Genomic DNA, 16,867 nt, shown 5'->3' with positions numbered 1-16,867 from the left:
TTAAATCTGGTCAAACAATATGCTCAGTCTGTTTATCTGTTTCTTCGCTCCCATCTCCAATGGTTTGTCCAGGCCTCTTGGTCTGCTCTGATAGAGGAGATGGACTGTCTCTCTGACCAGCTCTGATAGAGGATGGACTGTCTCTCTGGCCAGCTCTTCAATAGAGGAGATGGACTGTCTCTCTGACCAGCTCTGATAGAGGAGATGGACTGTCTCTCTGACCAGCTCTTCAATAGAGGAGATGGACTGTCTCTCTGACCAGCTCTGATAGAGGAGATGGACTGTCTCTCTGACCAGCTCTTCAATAGAGGAGATGGACTGTCTCTCTGACCAGCTCTTCAATAGAGGAGATGGACTGTCTCTCTGACCAGCTCTGACAGAGGAGATGGACTGTCTCTCTGACCAGCTCTTCAATAGAGGAGAAGGACTGTCTCTCTGACCAGCTCTTCAATAGAGGGAGATGGACTGTCTCTCTGACCAGCTCTTCAATAGAGGAGATGGACTGTCTCTCTGACCAGCTCTTCAATAGAGGAGATGGACTGTCTCTCTGACCAGCTCTTCAATAGAGGAGATGGACTGTCTCTCTGACCAGCTCTTCAATAGAGGAGAAGGACTGTCTCTCTGACCAGCTCTTCAATAGAGGAGATGGACTGTCTCTCTGACCAGCTCTTCAATAGAGGAGATGGACTGTCTCTCTGACCAGCTCTTCAATAGAGGAGAAGGACTGTCTCTCTGACCATCTCTTCAATAGAGGAGATGGACTGTCTCTCTGACCAGCTCTTCAATAGAGGAGAAGGACTGTCTCTCTGACCAGCTCTTCAATAGAGGAGATGGACTGTCTCTCTGACCAGCTCTTCAATAGAGGAGATGGACTGTCTCTCTGACCAGCTCTTCAATAGAGGAAGATGGACTGTCTCTCTGACCAGCTCTTCAATAGAGGAGAAGGACTGTCTCTCTGACCAGCTCTTCAATAGAGGAGATGGACTGTCTCTCTGACCAGCTCTTCAATAGAGGAGATGGACTGTCTCTCTGACCAGCTCTTCAATAGAGGATGGACTGTATCTCTGACCAGCTCTTCAATAGAGGAAGATGGACTGTCTCTCTGACCAGCTCTTCAATAGAGGAGAAGGACTGTCTCTCTGACCAGCTCTTCAATAGAGGAGAAGGACTGTCTCTTTGACCAGCTCTTCAATAGAGGAGATGGACTGTCTCTCTGACCAGCTCTTCAATAGAGGAGATGGACTGTCTCTCTGACCAGCTCTTCAATAGAGGAAGATGGACTGTCTCTCTGACCAGCTCTTCAATAGAGGAAGATGGACTGTCTCTCTGACCAGCTCTTCAATAGAGGAGATGGACTGTCTCTCTGACCAGCTCTTCAATAGAGGAGATGGACTGTCTCTCTGACCAGCTCTTCAATAGAGGAGATGGACTGTCTCTCTGACCAGCTCTTCAATAGAGGAGATGGACTGTCTCTCTGACCAGCTCTTCAATAGAGGATGGACTGTATCTCTGACCAGCTCTTCAATAGAGGAAGATGGACTGTCTCTCTGACCAGCTCTTCAATAGAGGAGAAGGACTGTCTCTCTGACCAGCTCTTCAATAGAGGAGATGGATTGTCTCTCTGACCAGCTCTTCAATAGAGGAGATGGACTGTCTCTCTGACCAGCTCTTCAATAGAGATGGACTGTCTCTCTGACCAGCTCTTCAATAAATATTGTAACTAGCTGAGCTTCCTGCTTATGTACGAAAAGGAGGCTAGGTTTACTCTGAAGCGCCATTGAGCCACTTCCATTGGAATGAATGGAAGTTTTCTTAACTTGGTCTGCTATATTTTGGTCTGTTTTCTTAACTTGGTTAGTCCCATGTGTTTCATGGTATCTTATATTACATACAGTGAGGGAAGAAATAATTTGATCCCCTGCTGATTTTGTATGTTTGCCCACTTACAAAGAAATGATCGGTCTATAATTTTAATGGTAGGTTTATTTGAACAGTGAGAGACAGAATAACAACAAAAATATCCAGAAAAACGCATGTCAAAAATGTTATAAAATGATTTGCATTTTAATGAGGGAAATAAGTGTTTGACCCCTCTGCAAAACATGACTTAGAACTTGGTGGCAAAACCCTTGTTGGCAATCACAGAGGTCAGACATTTCTTGTAGTTGGCTACCAGGTTTGCACACATCTCAGGAGGGATTTTGTCCCACTCCTCTTTGCAGATCTTCTCCAAGTCATTAAGGTTTCGAGGCTGACATTTGGCAACTCGAACCTTCAGCTCCCTCCACAGATTTTCTATGGGATTAAGGTCTGGAGACTGGCTAGGCCACTCCAGGACCTTAATGTGCTTCTTCTTGAGCCACTCCTTTGTTGCCTTGGCCGTGTGTTTTGGGTCATTGTCATGCTGGAATACCCATCCACAATCCATTTTCAATGCCCTGGCTGAGGGAAGGAGGTTCTCACCCAAGATTTGACGGTACATGGCCCCGTCCATTGTCCCTTTGATGCGGTGAAGTTGTCCTGTCCCCTTAGCAGAAAAACACCCCCAAAGCATAATGTTTCCACCTCCATGTTTGACGATGGTGTTCTTGGGGTCATAGGCAGCATTCCTCCTCCTCCAAACACGGCGAGTTGAGTTGATGTCTAAGAGCTCCATTTTGGTCTCATCTGACCACAACACTTTCACCACCAAATTTCAGACGGACATGTATATGTATTCCTGAGCAGGGGGACCTTGCGGGCGCTGCAGGATTTCAGTCCTTCACGGCGTAGTGTGTTACCAATTGTTTTCTTGGTGACTATGGTCCCAGCTGCCTTGAGATCATTGACAAGATCCTCCTGTGTAGTTCTGGGCTGATTCCTCACTGTTCTCATGATTATTGCAACTCCACGTGGTGAGATCTTATATGGAGCCCCAGGCCGAGGGAGATCGACAGTTCTTTTGTGTTTCTTCCATTTGCGAATAATCGCACCAACTGTTGTCACCTTCTCACCAAGCTGCTTGGCGATGGTCTTGTAGCCCATTCCAGCCTTGTGTAGGTCTACAATCTTGTCCCTGACATCCTTGGAGAGCTCTTTGGTCTTGGCTATGGTGGGGAGTTTGGAATCTGATTGATTCCTTCTGTGGACAGGTGTCTTTTATACAGATAACAAACTGAGATTAGGAGCACTCCCTTTAACAGTGTGCTCCTAATCTCAGCTCGTTACCTGTATAAAAGACACCTGGGAGCCAGAAATCTTTCTGATTGAGAGGGGGTCAAATACTTATTTCCCTCATTAAAATACAAATAATTTTATAACATTTTTGACATGCGTTTTTCTGGATATTTTTGTTATTCTGTCTCTCACTGTTCAAATAAACTTACCATTAAAATTATAGACTTATAATTTCTTTATCAGTGGGCAAACGTACAAAATCAGCAGGGGATCAAATACTTTTCCCCCCTACTGTACATAATATTTGTATTCTAATGCCCTCTGTATTACATACACTGTGATATTGTAGAATGAAAAGTAGTATCTGTTTTATCACTCAATGAACGTAAGCAATAAAGCACACACGATTAAATGTATCTGCAGCGGTATTCTTTGTGGGTACACATTTTACATTACATTTTAGTCATTCAGCAGACGCTCTTATCCAGAGCGACTTACAGTAGTGAATGCATACATTTCATTTCATACATTTTTTTTTTCCTGTGCTGGCCCCCCGTGGGAATCGAACCCACAACCCTGGCGTTGCAAACACCATGCTCTACCAACTGAGCCACAGGGAAGGCTACACAACGATCACAGTGCAGATGGAAAGTAACTCAATTCAGAAGCAACAAAACAAGTGTTTCCATCACTGAAGGGTTTTGCGAAACGCATCTTTATTCAATTAAATTACAACTGAATAATGAAAAAAGGAGACGGTCCTATTCAGTCTGATAAACAGTAGTCAGACATGGATGAACTTGTTGGTTGAAGGATATCATTTTACATTTTAGTCATTTAGCAGACGCTCTTATCCAGAGCGACTTACAGTAGCGAATGCATACATTTCATTTCATCTCATGCATTTCTTTGTACTGGTCACCCCCGTGGGAATCGAACCCATAACCCTGGTGTTGCAAACACCATGCTCTACCAACTGAGCCACAGGGAAGATATAATGAAGAAGAAACCATTTCATTTACTCAAACTGTTAATAAACTGATCCTCCACATCCCATTGTTTATGGATTTGACTCGATTCATGTTTCTCAGTCACTGGGCACGTCTTCAGAAAGCGTCTCAGGGGAATAAAGATCCAGGATCAGCCTCCCCTGTCCATACAGTATATAATCAGAATGATAATCATCATAATCCTACTCTGAGATGCTTTATGGATATGGGCCCTGGTACAGAGACAGATGGTTTAGAGACACACTGTAGGGGCCCTGGTACAGAGACAGACTGTAGGGGGCCCTGGTACAGAGACACACTGTAGGGGGCCCTGGTACAGAGACAGACTGCTGTATAGAGGGGGGGGAGAGCTTCACTTCCACCTGAGGTCACAGACCAGCGCTATGTGGTCAGAGGGGTGTGAGACGCTGGGGAGGGCCTGACAGGTAATGACCTCCTGGTGGCTGGGCAGAGGGATCATCTGATCTACCCTCAGCACCCGTGGGTCCATGAAGATATAGTCCAGGCAGCCGTGGAAGCCCCCTACGTAGTTAGTATAGGCCGGCTCCCCGCAGGCGCTACTCAACTGGAAAGGGTGGACGACCTCCATGGGACAGAGCTCGTCCGCTCCGTTGGAGTTCCAGTCCGGGTGGGTGGTGTGCAGAACCCCCTGGTTCACCAGCTGGAAGACCCCCGAAGACGGGGTGCTGTTGAAGTCACCGCAGAAGAGGAGCGAGGCGTCGGGGTAACTCTGGGTGATCACCTGCTGCAGGTGTCTCAGAGCTACTGACATCTGGACCAGACGGACATTCCCACCTGTGGTGAGGACATAGAACTGTTATAACGATGTAATATGTTTATGGCTGGAATATGGACTTGATTCACACTAGTGTGACAACTCAAACTGTGATATTTACTTATTCCACCTTTATTTAACCAGGTAGGTTAGTTGAGAACAAGTCCTTTATTTAACCAGGTAGGCTAGTTGAGAACAAGTCCTTTATTTAACCAGGTAGGCCAGTTGAGAACAAGTTCTCATTTACAACTGCAACCTGGCCAAGATAAAGCAAAGCAGTTCGACACATATAACAACACAGAGTTACACATGGAGTAAAACAAAACATACAGTCAATAATACAATAGAACAATTAGTCTATATACAATGTGAGCAAATGATGTGAGATAAGGGAGGTAAAGGCAATAAATAGGCCATGGTGGCAAAGTAAATACAATATAGCAAATAAACACTGGAATGGTAGGATGTGCAGAAGATGAATGTGCAAGTAGAGATACTGGGGTGCAAAGGAGCAAGATAAATAAATAAATACAGTATGGGGATGAGGTAGTTGTTTGGGCTAAATTATAGATGGGCTATGTACAGGTGCAGTGATCTGTGAGCTGCTCTGACAGCTGGTGCTTAAAGCTAGTGAGGGAGATAAGTGTTTCCAGTTTCAGAGACTTTTGTAGTTCGTTCCAGTCATTGGCAGCAGAGAACTGGAAGGAGAGACGGCCGAAGGAGGAATTGGCTTTGGGGGTGACCAGAGAGATATACCTGCTGGAGCGCGTGCTACAGGTGGGTGTTGCTATGGTGACCAGCGAGCTGAGATAAGGGGGGACTTTACCTAGCAGGGTCTTGTAGATGACCTGGAGCCAGTGGGTTTTGCGACGAGTATGAAGTGAGCGCCAGCCAACGAGAGCATACAGGTCGCAGTGGTGGGTTGTATATGGGGCTTTGGTGACAAAACGGATGGCACTGTGATAGACTGCATCCAGTTTATTGAGTAGAGTGTTGGAGGCTATTTTGTAAATGACATCGCCGAAGTGCAGGATAGTCAGTTTTACGAGGGTATGTTTGGCAGCATGAGTGAAGGAGGCTTTGTTGTGAAATAGGAAGCTGATTCTAGATTTAATTTTGGATTGGAGATGTTTAATATGAGTCTGGAAGGAGAGTTTAGGCTGGCTTGGATATGTAGTTTTCAGCATGGTTCCAGCTCGGCTCAGTATGGTAGATGTAACCGTGCCAACCCAGTAGTGTGAAATAGGTCATGTTGTGCTGTATAGCAGGAAGGGGGTTGTGCTGCATAGCACAACATGGGGTGGCAGGTAGCCTGGTGGTTAGAACGTTGGACTAGTATCCGGAAGGTTGCAAGATCGAATCCCTGAGCTGACAAGGTACAAATCTGTCGTTCTGCCCCTGAACAAGGCAGTTAACCCACTGTTCCTAGGTCGTCATTGTAAATAAGAATTTGTTCTTAACTGACTTAGCTATTTTTTTTTTAACCTTTATTTAACTAGACAAGGCCCAGAGTTTTAACTGTGTTTTATCTCACCATGTTACTTGATGAGAAACACCTCTGGACTCCTGTAATAAGCAAGGCTGTAACTAGTGTTGATACAATAACACTTTACCTTTGGGATGCCAGTAGAGGTGGGTGTTGGCGACACAGATCTTCTTGGATGGATCGTTCAGATCGTGAAGAACACTCACCTAGAGAGGAGAACATAAGATCTTAGCCAAGCAGAGCCAAACTGAGGGGAGAGAGCAACACACACACACACACCCACCCCTAGCTCCGATTGTAGCTAGATCCTTGAGGGCCTCGAATCCCAAGCCGGAGCCAACACACACCATATTACTGTACCTGTAGTGTGGTAGATCTCTGCGTCACCTTCTCCTTCAAGGCAGGGTTGCTGTTCACTCTGTCCAACAGTTCTTCATGGATTGGGTCTGACGTCAGAGCTTCACTCAACATGACGTCGTGTTGACTGAGCAGTTTAAACTTTGACCTCCTGTAGTAGGTGGCCAAACCTTCGTGTTGCTTCTCCTTAATCCTGAAGACCCCGTCGAAGCCGAACGCATCCAGGGCCGGAGACAGACTGTCGGAGAACACGTTCTTATCCACCTCCTGAAGGCAGATGAGGTCAGCGTTATAACCTGACAGTTCTTTTTTAATCAGACTTTGTCTGTAGTCCAGTTCCAACGCGTAGGGAGTACAATAAGGGTACAGGACGGTTTTGGAGAGGTCCGTTTGTGCGTAAACGTCAGCTAAGATATTGTATGACACTACTCTGATGGTCATGTCATCTGTGACCTTGTTGGTGTACATGTGTCTGTTGTCAAAAGTACATGAACCGGGTCCTGCTTCGACCGTACCGGTGGTTACTAACTCCTTGTCCATCCCACACCGTTTGCCGTCACCCGGGGTACATGTCAGTTTAAGCTTGGAGCCAATGTCCATATTTGAGGGGATAAACACCCGTTCGCTCCCCGTCTCGGTCCAACCATTCTCTCCTCGAAGCTCCTCATCACCGGCACCGGACTTGCTCTCCTTGAACCATTTAAACCGACAGTCTTTTAAATCCCCGAATTCTACCTTGAGTTTCGGACACACGGGAAACCCCGCCAGTAGAGATACGGGCAGCTCTGCCGTGGTGAATGTGGGTGGGTTTCTCTCCACTGTGTACTTACTGTCACCCACGTGTAAAATGGCCCCATCCTGCCAGGCATCGGAGTTTATAGCATCTTCTGCTACAAAGTCTCCGTTGTAGTACAGCCTCACCGGTGCTGGGGGCTCCTGGGCGTCTGTGGACGCGCCTTTGTTTTTCTTGTATTTTTTAGCTTTGCCTTGGCCCTTGATGATACTGTTTGCGATCCGAGCCAGTGCTTTTCCGAGCTCCTCCGTCTGGTCCCTGAGCATGTGTTTATTACTCCCATCAAGGACGAAAGAAATAGTGAGTTTGGATTCCCACGGGACACATCTTACCACGGCTCGATCCATTCTCCTGTAAAACCGACAAATGATGTTGTAGTTACACCTCGACGAGATGGGCACGATGTTTCGGAGAAATAATCTGGAAGCGGTTGTCAAATAGTTGAACATGGGGCCTAGCGCATGAGTGGACAAATAGTCCGCTGTGTGAATAGCTAGCTAGTGGAGCGAAAGCGGTGATCTGAAACGTCAAACGTCTAATTCACCAACCAAGTAAACAGTAGCTTCCGTTTTCAGAGTAGCAGATTCGATTATGTTTATTGCATAAACTTTACTATGAACATTAAATAGGGCTGAACATTGTATTTAAAAAAATAAAATAAATGACCATCTCATTCTTTACCACGACTTTATCGCGTATTTCAAACATTTCCACAATAGTACTCACTGTTTTTCCTCAACAACTTCTTCTTCTTTTTAACTCAATGGTAAACCTCTTCTAACATATGGCACATACTGCCACCTAGTGTAGACTAGGGGTGTTCTCCAAACCTGTTCCTGGGGGGGGGGGGGGGTTCTTTGACATAACGTGGACACATTTTTTTGGGCAGCTAGAATTGTAGACAAACACACCCCTCCCGTAATGAAAGTGGTGATGGGAGTAAATTCTAGTAGCTAGCAGATACGCTAACGCTTCCTTTCCACCCTCCCCCATTCCCAGACACTAACCTCTTATTACAGGATGGGCTAGTTATTTATTTGATTACAGTGTTTTGTCTACTACTTCATCTGCCAAAACAATGAGTAGAAAGTCCTGTCTCATTCACACAGACAAACAGACAAACATCTCCCTGAACTCCACCCACCACCTGTCAGAGTCGACACAGGTAATACTCTTCCTATGTGTAAAGTGTATTATAACTTGGTGATTTTATTGCGAATTGCAACAATGTCACACGCCTTGTGTGTCTCGAACCCTGGTATCCACTGGTCCACTGGGGCGGCAGGGTAGCCTAGTGGTTTAGAGCGTTGGACTAGTAACCTGAAGGTTGCAAGATCGAATCCCCTGAGCTGACAAGGTAAAAATCTGTCGTTCTGACCCTGAACAAGGCAGTTAACCAACTGTTCCTAGGCTGTCATTGTAAATAAGAATTTGTTCTTAACTGACTTGTTAAATAAAATTAAACTGGTCCATTATGTTGTACTATTTTTGGGAGAGGAACCAAACAGGCCAAATCAAATCAAATGTTATCTGTCACATGCGCCGAATACAACAGGCGTAGATTTTGCCGTGAAATGCTGACTGACGACCCCTTAACCAACAGTGCAGAGTTAAAAAGTAAGAGAAGATAAGCAAAAAAAAGAGGATATATACTGAACAAAATTATAAACGTAACATGCAGCAATTTCAATGGTTTTAAGGAGTTCCAGTTTATATTAGGAAATCAGTCAATTGAAATAAATGAATTAGGCCCTAATCTATGGATTTCACATGACTGGGCAGGGGCACAGCCATGGGTGGCCTGGGAGGGCAAAGGCCCACCTATTTGGGAACCAGGCCCACCCACTGGGGAGCCAGGCCCAGCCAATCAGAGATTTTCCCCCACAAAAGGGGCTTTATAACAGACAGAAATACATCTCAGTTTCATCAGCTGTCCAGGTGGCTGGTCTCAGACGATCCTGCAGGTGAAGAAGCTGAATGTGGAGATCCTGGGCTGGCGTGGTTACACGTGGTCTGCGTTTGTAAGGCTGGTTGGACATACTGCCAAATTCTCTAAAACAACGTTAAAGGCAGTTAATGGTAGATAAATTGACTTTAAATTATCTGGCAACAGCTCTGGTGGACATTCCTGCAGTCAGCATGCCAATTCCACACTCCCTCAAAACTTGAGACATCTGTAGCATTGTGTTGTGTAACAAAACTGCACATTTTAGTGGCTTGTTGTTGTCCCCAGCACAAGGTGCACCTGTGTAATGATTGTGCTGTTTAATCAGCTTCTTGATATGCCTGTCAGGTGGATGGATTATTTTGGCAAAGGATCAATGTCACTAATAGGGATGTAAATAAATAAACATTTGAGAGAAATAACCTTTTTGTGCGTATGGAACATTTCTGAGATCTTTTTATTTCAGCTCATGAAACATGGGACCAAAACTTTATATGTTACGTTTATATTTTTGTTCAGTATATTAACACAATAAAAAACAATAATGAGGCTATATACAGGGGGTTCCAGTACTGAATCAATGTGCAGGGGTACCAGGTAGTAATGAGGCTATATACAAGGAGTACCAGGTAGTAATGAGGTAGATGGGTAGGGGTAAAAGTGACTAGGAAATCAGGATAGATAATAAACAGAGTAGCAGCAGACTATGTGAAGAGTGTGAAAGTGTTCGTGTGGCATCAATACGCATGTGTGTGTGGTGTGTGTGTGTGTGTGTGTGTGTGTGTGTGTGTGTGTGTGTGTGTGTGTGTGTGTGTGGCGTCAATACGCATGTGTGTGTGTGTGTGTGTGTGTGTGTGTGTGTGTGTGTGTGTGTGTGTGTGTGTGTGGCGTCAATACGCATGTGTGTGTGTGTGTTGGTGTGTGTGTGTGTGTGTGTGTGTGTGTGTGTGTGTGTGTGTGTGTGTGTGTGTGTGTGTGTGTGTGTGTGTGTGGCGTCAATACGCATGTGTGTGTATGTGTGTGTGTGTGTGTGTAGGAATGTCAGTGTAGTATGTGTGGGTAGAGCCCAGTGAGTGTCGATAGAGACAGTGCATAAAAAAAGGGGGGTCAATGCAAATAGTCCGGGTAACCATTTGATGAATTGTTCAGCAGTCTTATGGCTTGGGGGTAGAAGCTGTTCAGAAGCATTTTGGTCCCAGACTTGGAGCTCTGGTACCGCTTGCCGTACGGTAGCAGAGGGTACAGTCATTTAGGCAGGTTACCTTAGTGTTCTTGGGCACAGGGACTATGGTGGTCTGTTTGAAACATGTTGGTATTACAGACTCAGACAGGGAGAGGTTGAAAATGTCAGGGAAGACACTTGCCAGCTGGTCAGCGCATGCTCGCAGTACACGTCCTGGTAATCCTGCGGCCTTAGGAATGTTAACCTGTTTAAAGGTCTTACTCACATCGGCTACGGACAGTGTGATCACACAGTCGTCCAGAACAGCTGGTGCTCTCATGCGTGGTTCAGTGTTGTTTGCCTCGAAATGAGCATAGAAGGTATTTAACTCGTCTGGTTGGCTCGCATCACTGGACAGCTCGCGGCTGGGTTTCCCTTTGTAATTCGTGATAGTTTGCAGGCCCTGTCACATCCGACAAGCATCAGAGCCGGTGTAGTATGATTCAATCTTGGTCCTTTATTGATGCTTTACCTGTTCGATGGTTCGTCGAGGGCGAAGTGGGATTTCTTATGCGTCTGGATTAATGTCCCGCTCCTTGAAAGCGGCAGCTCTAGCCTTTAGCTCAGTGCAGATGTTGATTGTAATCCATGACTTCTGGTTGGGATATGTACAGTGCCTTCAGAAAATATTCATACCCCTTAAATTATTCCACATTTTGTTGTGTTACAGCCTTAATTAAAAATGCATAAAAAATAAATAAATCACACCCATCTACACACAATACCCCATAATGACAAAGTGAAAACATATTTTTTGAATTATTTTCAAATGTATTGAAAATGAAATACAGAAATATCTCATTTACATAAGTATTCACACCCCTGAGTCAATACATGTTAGAATCTTCTTTGGCAGTGATTACAGCTGTGAGTCTTTCCGGTTAGGTCTCTAAAAGCTTTGCACACCTGGATTGTACAATATTACTATATTTAATTCTTCAAGCTCTGTCACATTTTTTGCAGTATTACTTTAGTGCCTTATTGCGAACAATATGCATGTTTTGGATGTTTTTTATTCTGTACAGGCTTCCTTCTTTTCACTCTGTCATTTAGGTTAGTATTGTGGAGTAACTAGAATGTTGTTGATCCATCCTCAGTTTTCTCCTTTCACAGCCATTAAACTCTGTAACTGTTTTAAAGTCACCAAATCCCTGAGTGGTTTCCTTCCTCTCCCGCAACTGAGTTAGGAAGGACGCCTGTATCTTTGTAGTGACTGGGTGTATTGATACACCATCCAAAGTGTAATTAATAACTTTATGCTCAAAGGGACATTCAGTGTCTGCTTTTTTAAATGTTTACCCATCTACCAATAGGTGCACTTCTTTGCGAGGCATTGGAAAACCTCCCTGGTCTTTGTGGTTGAATCTGTGTTTGAAATTCACTTCTCGACTGAGGGACCTTACAATTATCTGTATGTGTGGGGTACAGAGATGAGGTTGTCATTCAGAAATCATGTTAAACACTATTATTACACAGAGTGAGTCCATGAAACTTATTATGTGACTTGTTAAGCACATTTTTACTCCTGAACTTATTCAGGTTTACCATAACAAAGTGGTTGAATACTTATTGACTCAAGACATTTCAGCTTTACATTTTTTATTCATTTGTAAACCTTTAAAATAAAAAATAAAAAACATAATTCCACTTTGACATTATGGGGTACTGTGTGTAGCCAGTGACACACAATCATAATTTAATACATTTGAACTACAGGCTGTAACACAACAAAATGTGGGAAAGGTTACGAGGTGTGAACACTTTCTGAAGACACTTTACGTGTCGGTCACTGTAGAGATGCACTTATTAATGAAGCCGGTGACTGATCTGGTAAACTCCAATGTTATCTGATGAATCCCAGAACATATTCCAGTCTGTGCTAGATAAACAGTCCTGTAGCTTAGCATCCGCTTCATTTGACCACTTCTTTATTGAGTGCGTCACTGGTACTTCCTGTTTTGAGTTTTTGCTTGTAAGTCGGAATCAGGAGGGTAGAGTTTCACCTGTAGTTACACAGGTGACATCCTGGTAGGAATGAGGTATAAACGGATTTCAGATTTCAGGTTCATTACAATGTTTTACGTTTCATGTGTCATCCTCAAGGATTTCTTTGAACTGTTAAACTGTTTTGAACTGTTAAACTGTTTTGAACTGTTCAACTGTTTTGAAGTAGTTCATCAGTAGATTTTTTAAAATGTTACATACTTGTCAATCCAAAAGCTCAGATATTTATAGGTGGGAACCCGATTGAAGGGAGAACCATCCAATGAAGTCCATCTGAAGCATTTTTTTGTTGTTGTTGTGAGAATTAGAGAATAACATGTATTTAGTTTTGCCCACATTAAGTACACGTTTTAAACCAACCAGGGATTTCCGTAAGGTAACATGGTCCGATTGCAGCTCTAACATGGTCAACAGTTGGGACAATGGCGAATATAAATCTAATCAAATCAAATCAAATCAAATGTATTTATATAGCCCTTCTTACATCAGCTGATATCTCAAAGTGCTGTACAGAAACCCAGCCTAAAACCCCAAACAGCAAGCAATGCAGGTATAGAAGCACGGTGGCTAGGAAAAACTCCCTAGAAAGGCCAAAACCTAGGAAGAAACCTAGAGAGGAACCAGGCTATGAGGGGTGGCCAGTCCTCTTCTGGCTTTGCAGAGTGGAGATTATAACAGCACATGGCCAAGATGTTCAAATGTTCATAAATTACCAGCATGGTCAAATAATAATAATCATAGTCGTTGTCGAGGGTGCAACAAGTCAGCAACTCAAGAGTAAGTGTCAGTTGGCTTTTTCATAGCCGATCTTTGAGAGTATCTCTACCGCTCCTGATGTCTCTAGAGAGTTGAAAACAGCAGGTCTGGGACAGGTAGCACGTCCGGTGAACAGCTCAGGGTTCCAGCAGGTCTAGGACAGCAGGTCTGGGACAGGTAGCACGTCCGGTGAACAGGTCAGGGTTCCATAGCCGCAGGCAGAACAGTTGAAACTGGAGAAGCAGCACGGCCAGGTGGACTGGGGACAGCAAGGAGTCATCAAGCCAGGTAGTCCTGAGGCATGGTCCTAGGGCTCAGGTCCTCCGAGAGAGAGAAAGAAAGAAAGAGAGAATTAGAGAGAGCATATTTAAATACACACAGGACACCGGAAAAGACAAGAGAAATACTCCAGATGTGACAGACTGACCCTAGTCCCCCGACACATAAACTACTGCAGCATAAATACTGGAGGCTGGGACAGGAGGGGTCAGGAGACACTGTGGCCCCATCCGATGATACCCCCGGACAGGGCCAAACAGGAAGGATATAACCCCACCCACTTTGCCAAAGCACAGCCCCCACACCACTGAACAGGATCATCTGAATACAGATGAATATTACACGTTTTAACAGATCGACTAATATTATTTATATAAATAGTAAAGACAACAGGTCCCAGTACCCACCCGTGTGGTACACCTTTTGTAATATTGAGGAAACTAGACTTGACAAAATGCAGAAATCATGCATTGTGTCCTATCTGACAGATAATTCTCAAACCACTTGCAAAGATGCCTGATCCAGGCCCATTTCAGACAACCTTTGAATGAGTAAGGAATGGTTGACAGTGCCCGAAGGCCTTGGAAAGGTCTATAAATAAAGCGGCACAATGATTTTTATGATCTAAGCAATTTAACACATCATCTAAAACAAGCTTAGCAGCTGAAACTGTACTATGGCTGAAACTGTACTATGTCCTGGTCCTAAAACCAGACTGGCTGAAACTGTACTATGTCCTGGTCCTAAAACCAGGCTGGCTGAAACTGTACTATGGCTGAAACTGTACTATGGCTGAAACTGTACTATGGCTGAAACTGTACTATGTCCTGGTCCTAAAACCAGACTGGCTGAAACTGTACTATGTCCTGGTCCTAAAACCAGACTGGCTGAAACTGTACTATGTCCTGGTCCTAAAACCAGACTGGCTGAAACTGTACTATGTCCTGGTCCTAAAACCAGACTGGCTGAAACTGTACTATGTCCTGGTCCTAAAACCAGACTGGCTGAAACTGTACTATGTCCTGGTCCTAAAACCAGGCTGGCTGAAACTGTACTATGTCCTGGTCCTAAAACCAGACTGGCTGAAACTGTACTATGTCCTGGTCCTAAACCAGACTGGCTGAAACTGTACTATGTCCTGGTCCTAAAACCAGACTGGCTGAAACTGTACTATGTCCTGGTCCTAAAACCAGACTGGCTGAAACTGTACTATGTCCTGGTCCTAAAACCAGACTGGCTGAAACTGTACTATGTCCTGGTCCTAAAACCAGACTGGCTGAAACTGTACTATGTCCTGGTCCTAAAACCAGACTGGCTGAAACTGTACTATGTCCTGGTCCTAAAACCAGACTGGCTGAAACTGTACTATGTCCTGGTCCTAAAACCAGACTGGCTGAAACTGTACTATGTCCTGGTCCTAAAACCAGACTGGCTGAAACTGTACTATGTCCTGGTCCTAAAACCAGACTGGCTGAAACTGTACTATGTCCTGGTCCTAAAACCAGACTGCTACACATTTAGAATAGAATGAGAAGTTTACAAAGTTCTTAGCTGACAGTTGGCCAGAGATTCTAAAACTTTGGAAAGGCAAGATGACTTGGAAATTGGAACGGTAGTTATCTAAGTCCGAAGGATCTCCTCCTTTTTGTAGGGGAGGACATGTGCCACTTTCTAGATCTTAGGGATAACACCAGAAACAAATTTCAAGTTAAAAAGATATGATCAATGATTCTGCAATAAGTTGGGCAGAGAGCTGCAGTAAGAAGGGATCAAGATAATCAACCCCTATGGATTTTTTTTACATAGATTTTTAGCAAGGTACTTAGTACATCATAGATATAAAATTGTTGAAATGAAGATAAAGGCTGTGTATCTGGAAAAAAATCTACGAATGATTCGTTCTTTTTGCCCGGAATTTTCTGAAACAATTTTTTCAAAAAGGTTGCCAGCTGAGGCAAAATGGTTATTAAACGCACCACAAATGTCAATTTTGACTATTATGGGACCAGCTAGGGAAACATGGGTGCAGTATTGTTCATTTGACTGAACCAGGAAAAAGGAGCGTGGGATGTCTCGCTTCCTCTTCCGTCTCTGGTGGTGGAGGCTGATATGACGTTCTACTGAGTGGCGTTCAATATCAGTGAAGGACAGTACCACCACATGACCAGCAGATGGCACTGTTAACCCTATTCTGTCTTGTCAAGTCCATTATAGGCCTCTACAGTGGATTTGTAGATTTGCATAGGTCAAGAGCATAGATATACGGTATATTATTATTGTTGCTTAAACATATGCACAGGTACGGATGGGAAATAGTTTGTACTTCCTGCAGGGGGAATGCAGGTGCATGTCCCACAAAAAAAACGCAACAAAGCTCCTATGCAAAACCCTTACTAATCTTAGCATAGTCTAGTAGCCTACTGACATTAAAAGCATGATTCAGAAATTAGGGAGAGAGATTTTAATTACAGAAGAGTGGATTCACTTTTTCAACGCTAGTTAAGGATACAATAGTTATCATGTTTCACATTGAATTTATTAACTACAAAAAGGTAAGACGTTTTAAATGTTTTATTCTGGTGCTGTTCTGCAATCATAAGCTTGCTAGCTGCTCTAATGTGAAGCCAACTCTCTGAAGTTCAAAGACATTCAAAAGTTCCTTGAAAGAGGCCCAGAGGCCCAGCGCTTCCTCCACCCTCTCTCCCTCCACCCCTCCACCCTCTCTCCCTCCACCCTCTCTCTCTCCCTCCACCCTCTCTCTCTCCCTCCACCCTCTCTCCCTCCACCAGCAAAATCTGAGTCACATCTCGCACCCGTCTGTCCAACCTGGTCTCAGAGCATTTCTTATTATTCCGTAAGTAAATGTCCATTTTTTTTTTTACCTAGACAAGTCAGCTAAGAACAAATTCTTATTAACAATGACGGCCTAGGAACAGTGGGTTAACTGCCTTGTTCAGGGGCAGAACGACAGATTTGAACCTTGGGATTCGATCTTGCAGGGATTCGATCTTGCAACCTTTCGGTTACTAGTCCAACGCTCTAACCACTAGGCTATCCTGCCGCCCCATGTGATATGCACAACTT

The 16,867-nt window shown here is 44.2% G+C and overlaps 1 protein-coding gene across 1 annotated transcript; it reads right to left on the bottom strand.

Moving 5' to 3' along the window:
* Positions 1-3,838: 3,838 nt before the first annotated feature.
* pde12 (phosphodiesterase 12) lies at positions 3,839-8,109 on the bottom strand. The gene is made up of 3 exons (XM_029692743.1): positions 6,788-8,109; positions 6,555-6,633; positions 3,839-4,961 (listed from the first exon to the last, which is right to left on the bottom strand). Exons 1-3 carry the CDS (start codon positions 8,024-8,026, stop codon positions 4,519-4,521), a joined length of 1,761 nt encoding a protein of 586 aa, XP_029548603.1. The 5' UTR covers positions 8,027-8,109; the 3' UTR covers positions 3,839-4,518.
* Between the last annotated feature and the right edge of the window lie 8,758 nt (positions 8,110-16,867).

Source organism: Salmo trutta, chromosome 16, assembly GCF_901001165.1.
Source record: "Salmo trutta chromosome 16, fSalTru1.1, whole genome shotgun sequence".
NCBI lineage: Eukaryota > Metazoa > Chordata > Actinopteri > Salmoniformes > Salmonidae > Salmo > Salmo trutta.
The sequence above is the reverse complement of the archived record's forward strand: the minus strand, read 5'-3'. Positions and strand labels throughout refer to the sequence as shown.